At 36.3% G+C, this 13,494-nt stretch overlaps 1 protein-coding gene across 7 annotated transcripts in view; it reads left to right on the top strand.

Annotated features, from left to right (window-relative positions):
* The window catches only part of BLTP3A (bridge-like lipid transfer protein family member 3A), a 1,033,704-nt gene that overhangs the window by 354,815 nt on the left and 665,395 nt on the right, over nt 1–13,494 (top strand). For all 7 annotated transcript variants that reach the window (XM_085645841.1, XM_085645832.1, XM_085645827.1 and 4 more), the window contains 2 exons: nt 371–560; nt 13,326–13,466. In XM_085645841.1, the coding sequence (XP_085501967.1) occupies nt 371–560; nt 13,326–13,466 (331 nt within the window). The remainder of the gene's footprint in view (nt 1–370; nt 561–13,325; nt 13,467–13,494) is intronic.

Raw genomic sequence — 13,494 nt, 5'->3', positions numbered from 1 at the left:
CACACTCTCTCTCTCTCTCTCTCTCTCTCTCTCTCTCTCTCTCTCTCTCTTTCTCTCTCTCTTCCTCTTTAGGGAAACATCCTTAACAACGAAGTTTTTATAACGACTTTTCTTAACCACGAGTCTCTCCCCTCACCCTGACCTGACACTAATTTGTGGTTTAGGCAGTAGTTGTTTAATCATATATCCCTCTCTATAGCCTCTTACATATTCAAATGGTGTATGATAATTGTTGCCTGGATAAAAGTGTCCAGAAAACTAGATGACACCATCCCCTTGTTTTTGGTTGACTATGTTAACAGTTTGATTTGAAAACGTCTGCGTTTGTACCCTTTGTTTTCAAACCCTTTTTTATCTTGCCTTTTTTAAGTGAGTACGGTTTTGCAGAGAAGGTGGTCGAAGGAATGTTTGTCGTTGTCAATTCCATCACAATTAAAATCCACGCTAAGGCCTTCCATGCGTCCTTTGAATTGTGGCAGCTCCAGGGTTACAGCGTCAACCCCAAGTGGCAGCAGAGCGACCTCCGCTTCACTCGTGTGACAGACCCCCAAAGAGGAGAGGTAAATAAGCAGCGAATGCCATACCCCTGTCAGTAATTTAGCAGGATTTGTAACGACAGCAAAGTGACTGTATATAAAGACACAAAAAAACACATTGTACTCTTGTCCTACTTTCCCTGTACCACGTGGCTCCAGGATTGCCCTCGTCAGAGAGTAGACACTGTAGAAATGACAGCCTATGCCCCCCTCGGCCAACACCTCTAAGTCCCCTGTCTCTTAGTCCTGATCAGTTCTCTCAAATTATGCTAAACTCACTCTTTCACTTTGATGGCTGTTAAAGACCTGTTTCACAAGAAGATAGCTTTAAGTCACATTGGAGCACATTGTTAAAATTACTGTCTATTCGCTTTGATCCCAGGTCATCAAAGAAGAACAGGTTGGAGACACAGCCACTGATATCGCTCGGCAAAGAGAATGGTCCTGCACGGATTCTGACATAGCTTTGTTTTTTGTTGTATGTTTAGGCCACGACTTTGGGAGTTCCACATTACACTCCCCTTTATCAACCAGAGATAAAACTCGACAATTATTGTATGCAGAACTTTACTTGTGCTGTAGTTCTCTGGCTTTAAAGTGATTGTGCCATGTTGTTGTTTAAACACATTGCCTCTATTTCCCTTGTTTGATGGAGGGCAGTTATCTGGTGCAAGCCTGTGCTCTATCTATGTGCATCGGTATAAGGTCCCCGTAACTGTTGACTGGCTAGTTTGCAGCGTGAGGGTGCACAGATCCTTTAGAGGATGTGGGATTGCATCATTTGTGTAAAAAACAAAAGCCAGGTGAGATTAAAGCAACCATTTTAATAATGATAATATCAAAACTAACAGAGGTGACGGACTTAAATGGTAGCACTTCACTTCTAATATGCTGCTGCCTTATCTGGCTGTTAGTGCACAGAAACTCCAGCACCATTCACCTAGTGGTGCCTCAGAAGGGAAATTCTGACAAACAATTTACAATAAATGGAGGTGCACTGAACATAGAAAAGAAGTCCAAAAGTGTTTCTTTTTTTCTTTGTTTAATATTTATTTCAGATAGATAGATACACAACCACAGCCAACGCGTTTCGTTCCTTAAAGATACAATTTCTTACGGAACTTCTTCAGGGCTGCAATAAGAATAGAAAAAATATATATATAATACAATCATTAAAACTGACGGACGTACACATATATTTACAAACATTAAAAACAATTTTTGTGTCTATTTTTTGTTTTAAGATCATTCCAGTTATACAAAAATAGAATTGATATTTAAAAAAAAAAAAAATACCCTAAGACTATATAAATTCACTTCATTCTTATACACGTCTACCTACACTGTATAAACACCGATTTTACAAAAATATAGTGAAATAATGAAAAAAGAGAACTTTGATCCACCAATAAACCATTTCAAAATTGCCTAATTACAATTTTTATATGAATTCCAGACAATATATCGCTTTAGGTTTATTTAACCAAAGCTAAAACTCATGATATGCAGGCCATCATCTTACCTCAAAGTGACAGCAAGTTAAATACAGGCTTTAGATTGCAAAAAATGAAGAATGACGAATGAGCAGTATATCCCACTTGGTAATGGAACTATCCAGAGATCAGAAGATATTCTAAAAGAAATTATGTGACAAGGAGACCAAATTAGAACAACCTGAACTGATTAGTATGATGTTTAAGAAGTGGAAGAGAAACAAGGGATGGATATAATCATGTGTCTCACCAAAATTGGTTGCAGAGGGTCTAAATAAAGCTAAAGAACCAGTAGTTGAAATTTAAAATATTAGGATCCATTTGAATGATGATTGACAAAGATTCTTATTGAGAATCTGAAACAAAATGAAAAAATATTCGGTCACTTTTAATTAAAAGTGATAGAGATACATTGCGTCCAAACAATATCTTCCAAGTGCATAACAGACTCCACAGTATTTGCCTTTATTTTCAAAAGGAGAATTTGAAAGGCTTCAAATTCAAGAAGACCTCAAAGAATAACAATCTGCAATTTTGAACAATATAATGATCAAGAGAAAGTACTTTTGTTTATTGTGTTTACGAAGAACATAACAGACTCCACAGTGTTGGCCTTTATTCCTCAAAAGGAGAATTTAGAAAGACTTCTAAGTTAAGAAGACCTCAAAAATAACAATCTGCAACTTTGGAAGATATAATAATCAAGAGAGAGCGCTTATGTGTGTTTGTTAAGATTTGCAGTGATCTCACCTGTACTGTTCCTTCAATTCAATTCCAGATGAAGATTGTCAAACGACATCAAAAGTAGATGCTCAGTCTATTGTCAACATACTATTGATTAAACACCTAATAGGGAATATGTGAATACATTAATGACTTAACACGAACCTTATTAATATTCTGCAATTTAATCGACATCATTTATGTAGGCATTCTATACACGACCATTCAAAATTCAAAATGTCAATTCCTTTAATAGAATGCAAGTAACCGTTATGTTTTTAGAAAAACGAAAAAGAAGGAGAGAAGGAATTGGTAAAACCAAAATTAGATATAATACAAGTTTAGTAAATTAGTCTTTGGAGTTTCTATAGCAGAGCATTCATCTTCCATCATACTTGGTATAAACACTAACAGAGTATACACACAACTAAATATATCTCCAAAGTCACAGTCCCTTGTGACCACCAAATTCACAAAAACCCACTGATTCAACAAAGTTATTAATCCAAACAGTTATCTAGAACACAAAGATGTATGTTATTGCATCTTAAACCACCAATTAACCCCTTTATCAGAACCACGTGGTGGAAGTCAAAATAATGATTTCCATTGAAAATACCTTATTAAGCGTTCTCCGTTCATATCCCGATTCTCCGACCGTTTTCGCCCTACTATTCCAATGTTTAAATACTTTGTTTGACTAATCTGGATCAGGAACACCTGATCTGACGCGTATTCAATGACGTCGTAATTACGCGACGTCCGCACAAGCGCAACCTCGCGTGTAACGAGCTATTACAAATAGTTCCGCCATTTTGAAATGGCCAAATTGTAGCGGTTTACAGGGAGTATTGGGATTATTGTGAGTGGGGTTGGTACTTAAATGAATCAGAATTTGTTATTTGATAAAAAGAAGGGAAGTCTACTCCTTTATGATTTACACGGCGGCAACGTAGTTTTTAATACAAATTGTTCAATTTACGACAAGTGTGAAGGGATACTCCTTCTAATTTCCTAATTGCCGCAAAATATTTTATCATTAGTCTGTGTCCCATTAACTGTAAGATGTTGAAATTAGAGACGACCCGTTATAAATTAACCGGAAAGAAAAGATAGTAAAGCGGCAATTTTAAATTACCGGTTTGGAGCTCCAAAATTTCGGCCATCTTTGAATGTCAGTAGGTCCAGGAAGTTAATTATATGGGATGACAATTACGTGTACAATTGTAAGAATCACTAATTCAAACATGATAATATGAATTACAGAAATACATTGTCTATTAATTACAAAAAAGACAGCAAGACTCGATCCTATCTTTGATACTAAATTTTCGGCCATCTTTAAATGTCAGTAGGTTCAAGAAGTTAAATATATGGGGTCTCAGGTACGCATATATTTCTAAAATTCGATAATTCAAACTGGAGACATTTAGCTAACATGATCGGATGAATGCAGAGGAAGTAACCAAGTTCTACCAGATCTAATTGGATAATACTATGGCATTTTTTTATATTAAACCGTATCATTTGGTCAGTATAAGTGAAGCTGAAGCAAAATCAACCTTATTGGAAGTGTTGTTGGTTTCATTATATGATGACAAACCTCGAGCAAAAGATGACATACAGAGAGTGAGGTCTGGGAGAGAAGAATAGAATATATAAATGATACTAGATAAAGAGAAAGTCCCATATCGCTAAGGTGACTACATGGCTAGTGTTGCTGTCACTTCGAGTGAGACAATAATCAATACAAGGTATATTGTTACTGATATTTCTTAACATCCTATTATACGAATAGCATCACATCTGTAACATTTGGTCAATTGAGCGGCTTCTCAACACAATTGATAAGACATTTTAATGTCACGACTCGCAATTAATTGATTTAACTACATACAAGATTTTGACCATTGACAACTGTCTTAATTCAAGAAATAATGGAATTCGTTATCAGTATTATGACCAAACTTAATTGCTTGTAATCTACAGATCCATTTTGCCTCACGTTGTCTTAGCATAAGGGCTCTATCCCCACCTCTATTACATGCTGCCACATGTTCAATTCCAAAGAACCAAAATGCATTATCATTTGGATGAATTTGTTTAAAATGCTCCGCCATAGGATACTTTGGATCTCCTGCCACTATTGCTCTTCTATGCTCCTGTATTCTCAATTTTAGGCTTCTCGTTGTACTCCCTACATATATTTGATTGCATTTACAGCCCAATATGTAAACTACAAAACAGGTTTTACAGTTGATAAATTCTCTGATTTTATATTGTTTCTGGGTGTTATACATAAATTCCTTAGTTTTGTTTTTTCCGAATGCACACATATTGCAGGAGCTGCATGTGAAGAAACCGACCGGTTTCATAGGTAGCCATGTTTGAGCTTTTCTTGATGAAGTCACATAACTTGGGCACAGTCTTTCTTTTAAAGTCGTACCCTTCTTGTAAGAGATACTTGGATTTTTAGTCAGAGTCGTTCCGAAGGCCGGTATTTCTAGTAGCATATGCCAGTTGTTTTTCAAGATACTAAAAATCTTTTGACTATGCGAAGTGTATTTTGTGATGAATCTAGGTTTGTCATTGTTAGTTTTCATCTTTTTAGTACTGTTCTCCAACGTTGATTCTCTACTTATTTGATGTACTCTTGAAATGGCTGTTTTTACATCTCTCTCTTCATAACCTCTTTCCAGAAATTGGTTTCCTGTCTCTGAAACATTTCTCTCGAAAATGTTTGTTTCTGAACAGTTTCTTCTTACCCTCACTAACTCCCGGTAAGGGATATTCTTAATAACTGATCTAGAATGGGCACTCGTGGCATGGAGTACTCCATTGCAGGATGTCTCTTTTCTATACAGAGCACTCTGTATCGTTCCATCTTTGACATATAGATGTAGATCTAAAAAATCTATTTTTGTTTTGTTATAATTCATTGTTAATGTCACATTATAAGGATTGTTATTTAGATGATTGAAATAATCATGTAAACAGATTTCAGACCCAGACCATATGCATATTATGTCGTCGATAAACCTCCCCCAGAACACTATGTGCTGTGTCCAAGGGGAGGCCTCTCTGCCCCATGCATGAAGAGCCTCATACCATCCCATGAATAGGCATGCGTATGAGGGAGCAAATTTAGTGCCCATTGCTGTACCTCGAAGTTGGCGATACCATTTACCATCATGGAGAAATACATTCGTTGTAAGAATCAGTTCCATCATTTTTAAAATCATCCTGTTATGTTCAAAGGTATCAGCTTTGTCTTTGTCTAGGAAGGACTGTGTTGCCAAAAGACCGAATTTATGCTCAATGCATGTATAAAGGCTAACAACGTCCCACGTGACAAAGAAGAGTTCATCTGACCAGGCAAAGTCTTTCAGTTTGGACAAGACATCCTTGCTATCTTTTAAAAAGGACGGCAGGTTAAACATATACTTTTGTAGTTTGTGATCTACAAACTCAGACATTTTCTCAGTAGGTGATCCTACTCCCGATATTATTGGCCTTCCTGGTGGAAATTTAGCTTTTTTATGTGTTTTCGGAAGTATATAGATGCATGGATAACGTGGATTGTTCACTTTCAAGAATCTATATTCTAAGTCGTTTAGGAGACATATTTCTTTCCATTCTCCCAACATAAGATTTATTCGGGAGGTAAGTTCAATTATGGGGTTACCTTTCAGTACTTCATAGCAGATTTTATCGCTTAATTGTCGGTCTATTTCACCCATATAGTCCGCCTTATTCATCATTACCACATTATTGCCTTTATCGGCTTTCCTAATGACTATAGAGCTGTCATTCTCTAACCTGTTTAATGCCTCTCTTTCACCTCTGGTCAGATTTTGTTTTTCGTGTTTTAAGTATTTTTCAGATTTTTCTAGCTTATATAACTCTTCCGTTACTTTTTTATGAAATTTGGTCTTAACCCACTGTCTATATTGACGTTTTCGGCGATGTCTAAATCATGTAGAATCTCTTCTACATGATTTAGACATCGCAGAAAACGTCAATATAGACAGTGGGTTAAGACCAAAGTCCAAGTTTGTTCCTAATCAGGGATACCATCCAAACATCGACAAATTTCATAAAAAAGTAACGGAAGAGTTATATAAGCTAGAAAAATCTGAAAAATACTTAAAACACGAAAAACAAAATCTGACCAGAGGTGAAAGAGATGCATTAAACAGGTTAGAGAATGACAGCTCTATAGTCATTAGGAAAGCCGATAAAGGCAATAATGTGGTAATGATGAATAAGGCGGACTATATGGGTGAAATAGACCGACAATTAAGCGATAAAATCTGCTATGAAGTACTGAAAGGTAACCCCATAATTGAACTTACCTCCCGAATAAATCTTATGTTGGGAGAATGGAAAGAAATATGTCTCCTAAACGACTTAGAATATAGATTCTTGAAAGTGAACAATCCACGTTATCCATGCATCTATATACTTCCGAAAACACATAAAAAAGCTAAATTTCCACCAGGAAGGCCAATAATATCGGGAGTAGGATCACCTACTGAGAAAATGTCTGAGTTTGTAGATCACAAACTACAAAAGTATATGTTTAACCTGCCGTCCTTTTTAAAAGATAGCAAGGATGTCTTGTCCAAACTGAAAGACTTTGCCTGGTCAGATGAACTCTTCTTTGTCACGTGGGACGTTGTTAGCCTTTATACATGCATTGAGCATAAATTCGGTCTTTTGGCAACACAGTCCTTCCTAGACAAAGACAAAGCTGATACCTTTGAACATAACAGGATGATTTTAAAAATGATGGAACTGATTCTTACAACGAATGTATTTCTCCATGATGGTAAATGGTATCGCCAACTTCGAGGTACAGCAATGGGCACTAAATTTGCTCCCTCATACGCATGCCTATTCATGGGATGGTATGAGGCTCTTCATGCATTGGGCAGAGAGGCCTCCCCTTGGACACAGCACATAGTGTTCTGGGGGAGGTTTATCGACGACATAATATGCATATGGTCTGGGTCTGAAATCTGTTTACATGATTATTTCAATCATCTAAATAACAATCCTTATAATGTGACATTAACAATGAATTATAACAAAACAAAAATAGATTTTTTATATCTACATCTATATGTCAAAGATGGAACGATACAGAGTGCTCTGTATAGAAAAGAGACATCCTGCAATGGAGTACTCCATGCCACGAGTGCCCATTCTAGATCAGTTATTAAGAATATCCCTTACGGGGAGTTAGTGAGGGTAAGAAGAAACTGTTCAGAAACAAACATTTTCTAGAGAAATGTTTCAGAGACAGGAAACAAATTTCTGGAAAGAGGTTATGAAGAGAGAGATGTAAAAACAGCCATTTCAAGAGTACATCAAATAAGTAGAGAATCAACGTTGGAGAACAGTACTAAAAAGATGAAAACTAACAATGACAAACCTAGATTCATCACAAAATACACTTCGCATAGTCAAAAGATTTTTAGTATCTTGAAAAACAACTGGCATATGCTACTAGAAATACCGGCCTTCGGAACGACTCTGACTAAAAATCCAAGTATCTCTTACAAGAAGGGTACGACTTTAAAAGAAAGACTGTGCCCAAGTTATGTGACTTCATCAAGAAAAGCTCAAACATGGCTACCTATGAAACCGGTCGGTTTCTTCACATGCAGCTCCTGCAATATGTGTGCATTCGGAAAAAACAAAACTAAGGACTTTATGTATAACACCCAGAAACAATATAAAATCAGAGAATTTATCAACTGTAAAACCTGTTTTGTAGTTTACATATTGGGCTGTAAATGCAATCAAATATATGTAGGGAGTACAACGAGAAGCCTAAAATTGAGAATACAGGAGCATAGAAGAGCAATAGTGGCAGGAGATCCAAAGTATCCTATGGCGGAGCATTTTAAACAAATTCATCCAAATGATAATGCATTTTGGTTCTTTGGAATTGAACATGTGGCAGCATGTAATAGAGGTGGGGATAGAGCCCTTATGCTAAGACAACGTGAGGCAAAATGGATCTGTAGATTACAAGCAATTAAGTTTGGTCATAATACTGATAACGAATTCCATTATTTCTTGAATTAAGACAGTTGTCAATGGTCAAAATCTTGTATGTAGTTAAATCAATTAATTGCGAGTCGTGACATTAAAATGTCTTATCAATTGTGTTGAGAAGCCGCTCAATTGACCAAATGTTACAGATGTGATGCTATTCGTATAATAGGATGTTAAGAAATATCAGTAACAATATACCTTGTATTGATTATTGTCTCACTCGAAGTGACAGCAACACTAGCCATGTAGTCACCTTAGCGATATGGGACTTTCTCTTTATCTAGTATCATTTATATATTCTATTCTTCTCTCCCAGACCTCACTCTCTGTATGTCATCTTTTGCTCGAGGTTTGTCATCATATAATGAAACCAACAACACTTCCAATAAGGTTGATTTTGCTTCAGCTTCACTTATACTGACCAAATGATACGGTTTAATATAAAAAAATGCCATAGTATTATCCAATTAGATCTGGTAGAACTTGGTTACTTCCTCTGCATTCATCCGATCATGTTAGCTAAATGTCTCCAGTTTGAATTATCGAATTTTAGAAATATATGCGTACCTGAGACCCCATATATTTAACTTCTTGAACCTACTGACATTTAAAGATGGCCGAAAATTTAGTATCAAAGATAGGATCGAGTCTTGCTGTCTTTTTTGTAATTAATAGACAATGTATTTCTGTAATTCATATTATCATGTTTGAATTAGTGATTCTTACAATTGTACACGTAATTGTCATCCCATATAATTAACTTCCTGGACCTACTGACATTCAAAGATGGCCGAAATTTTGGAGCTCCAAACCGGTAATTTAAAATTGCCGCTTTACTATCTTTTCTTTCCGGTTAATTTATAACGGGTCGTCTCTAATTTCAACATCTTACAGTTAATGGGACACAGACTAATGATAAAATATTTTGCGGCAATTAGGAAATTAGAAGGAGTATCCCTTCACACTTGTCGTAAATTGAACAATTTGTATTAAAAACTACGTTGCCGCCGTGTAAATCATAAAGGAGTAGACTTCCCTTCTTTTTATCAAATAACAAATTCTGATTCATTTAAGTACCAACCCCACTCACAATAATCCCAATACTCCCTGTAAACCGCTACAATTTGGCCATTTCAAAATGGCGGAACTATTTGTAATAGCTCGTTACACGCGAGGTTGCGCTTGTGCGGACGTCGCGTAATTACGACGTCATTGAATACGCGTCAGATCAGGTGTTCCTGATCCAGATTAGTCAAACAAAGTATTTAAACATTGGAATAGTAGGGCGAAAACGGTCGGAGAATCGGGATATGAACGGAGAACGCTTAATAAGGTATTTTCAATGGAAATCATTATTTTGACTTCCACCACGTGGTTCTGATAAAGGGGTTAATTGGTGGTTTAAGATGCAATAACATACATCTTTGTGTTCTAGATAACTGTTTGGATTAATAACTTTGTTGAATCAGTGGGTTTTTGTGAATTTGGTGGTCACAAGGGACTGTGACTTTGGAGATATATTTAGTTGTGTGTATACTCTGTTAGTGTTTATACCAAGTATGATGGAAGATGAATGCTCTGCTATAGAAACTCCAAAGACTAATTTACTAAACTTGTATTATATCTAATTTTGGTTTTACCAATTCCTTCTCTCCTTCTTTTTCGTTTTTCTAAAAACATAACGGTTACTTGCATTCTATTAAAGGAATTGACATTTTGAATTTTGAATGGTCGTGTATAGAATGCCTACATAAATGATGTCGATTAAATTGCAGAATATTAATAAGGTTCGTGTTAAGTCATTAATGTATTCACATATTCCCTATTAGGTGTTTAATCAATAGTATGTTGACAATAGACTGAGCATCTACTTTTGATGTCGTTTGACAATCTTCATCTGGAATTGAATTGAAGGAACAGTACAGGTGAGATCACTGCAAATCTTAACAAACACACATAAGCGCTCTCTCTTGATTATTATATCTTCCAAAGTTGCAGATTGTTATTTTTGAGGTCTTCTTAACTTAGAAGTCTTTCTAAATTCTCCTTTTGAGGAATAAAGGCCAACACTGTGGAGTCTGTTATGTTCTTCGTAAACACAATAAACAAAAGTACTTTCTCTTGATCATTATATTGTTCAAAATTGCAGATTGTTATTCTTTGAGGTCTTCTTGAATTTGAAGCCTTTCAAATTCTCCTTTTGAAAATAAAGGCAAATACTGTGGAGTCTGTTATGCACTTGGAAGATATTGTTTGGACGCAATGTATCTCTATCACTTTTAATTAAAAGTGACCGAATATTTTTTCATTTTGTTTCAGATTCTCAATAAGAATCTTTGTCAATCATCATTCAAATGGATCCTAATATTTTAAATTTCAACTACTGGTTCTTTAGCTTTATTTAGACCCTCTGCAACCAATTTTGGTGAGACACATGATTATATCCATCCCTTGTTTCTCTTCCACTTCTTAAACATCATACTAATCAGTTCAGGTTGTTCTAATTTGGTCTCCTTGTCACATAATTTCTTTTAGAATATCTTCTGATCTCTGGATAGTTCCATTACCAAGTGGGATATACTGCTCATTCGTCATTCTTCATTTTTTGCAATCTAAAGCCTGTATTTAACTTGCTGTCACTTTGAGGTAAGATGATGGCCTGCATATCATGAGTTTTAGCTTTGGTTAAATAAACCTAAAGCGATATATTGTCTGGAATTCATATAAAAATTGTAATTAGGCAATTTTGAAATGGTTTATTGGTGGATCAAAGTTCTCTTTTTTCATTATTTCACTATATTTTTGTAAAATCGGTGTTTATACAGTGTAGGTAGACGTGTATAAGAATGAAGTGAATTTATATAGTCTTAGGGTATTTTTTTTTTTTTTAAATATCAATTCTATTTTTGTATAACTGGAATGATCTTAAAACAAAAAATAGACACAAAAATTGTTTTTAATGTTTGTAAATATATGTGTACGTCCGTCAGTTTTAATGATTGTATTATATATATATTTTTTCTATTCTTATTGCAGCCCTGAAGAAGTTCCGTAAGAAATTGTATCTTTAAGGAACGAAACGCGTTGGCTGTGGTTGTGTATCTATCTATCTGAAATAAATATTAAACAAAGAAAAAAAGAAACACTTTTGGACTTCTTTTCTATGTTCAGTGCACCTCCATTTATTGTACATTTTAATAATGATGTAGCAAGACAGTCTCCCCTTCCGATACCGTTCCATGTGGTGGTCAACGTCACTGTCCTATTTCTAGTTGTGTGAGTTTTCATTTCCCTGGTACTGGACAACCTGTTTCAGTTGGTACAGTCCAAGGAAAGAGCATTAACCCCTCCTCATTGGAGGGCATTTCTTGGACTAACTCTTTACCGCTGCAGAGACCCTGTTGCACTGTTTTATCGAGTCCATTTCCATAGAGGTCGATATTGCACTGTAGGATCATGACAGTCTCTCCTTCTAGACATGGTGCAGCAGTCCCATTGTTCTGCAAGATCGATTAAGCCTCTATATTTGAGTCCATGTCAGATGGCTAAGACTCATATTTTCTTCACTGACTCACAAGACTACCCCACACACATACAGCCTGTACTGCACTGTAAAGGTAATCTGCGGGGGAAATAACAAATTTGGGCAGGTAGTTTTGCACAACCTGTGCCTAATCTTCCTGATGATGCATTATCCATCACTTATTATCAGCAGTTATGAAATGCACTCACAAACCTAAGAATGGGAAGGAGCCAGGACGTTAGAGTAGAATAAATTTACCTTTATGTTTACTCCATTATTTTTAGTCTGTAGCTTGCATCCAATTATCCGCATTTACCAGCCGGCCCCTCGGACATGGTCCAAAAAACAAACACTGATGGACCCTTTTCAGGTTTCAATAGGACAACTAACACGGGCACATATGCAACTAGGAAATTGGGACGTGTTGCTTATGCCTTATGGGTGCATGCCCGCTGATGAGACTTTTGATGGCACGGTACCCCCAAACAGGTGATAATGGAAGAATAGCCTACAAAGGTGGATTTATCTTTATCTATAATATGTCTCGATAATGCCGCATTTGCCACTACCTACCTTAATTTATGAAGGAATATAAAGGAACATCCTGCTTGTGTTGAAAAAGGAAACCAAAACGGTGTCAGTCCTGTAGGGATTTTCGTATATCTTTTTTTAAAATAGGTAATTTCCCATCCTGCCATAAACTCCTCAGCAATGTACAGTAGCTAACAGTTACCAACAAGGTTTATGCCAGTAATTTACCATCCAGTTGGATGATATTTTCAGCGTGTGACATTACAGAAGTTCCCATACTGGAGAACAAAGTAAATGATGCCTTCTTTTGGTTTATCATTCTGTATTTTTTTCTCCTCCATACGTCCTCCTCATACTTACCCACTTTTGCTTGTTTCCCCCCACTGCTATTGCAGTTCTTTCTGTCCTTTGGCATTGTAAGACTAAGGAGTTCTTCCTTTCTCCTATGTGAAGGTGTTAACATTTAAGGAACTGACCTGGCAGACCCTTCGTATTGAGGCTGATGCTACTGACAGTGGAGAACCAGATGCTGTGACCACTCCACTGAGGTTGATTACCAACCAAGGAAGGATCCAGATTGCCCTCAAGAGGAAGGCGAGTGCCTTGATATAGTTAAAACATG

Source organism: Triturus cristatus, chromosome 1_1, assembly GCF_964204655.1.
Source record: "Triturus cristatus chromosome 1_1, aTriCri1.1, whole genome shotgun sequence".
Classification (NCBI taxonomy): domain Eukaryota; kingdom Metazoa; phylum Chordata; class Amphibia; order Caudata; family Salamandridae; genus Triturus; species Triturus cristatus.
The sequence above is the reverse complement of the archived record's forward strand: the minus strand, read 5'-3'. Positions and strand labels throughout refer to the sequence as shown.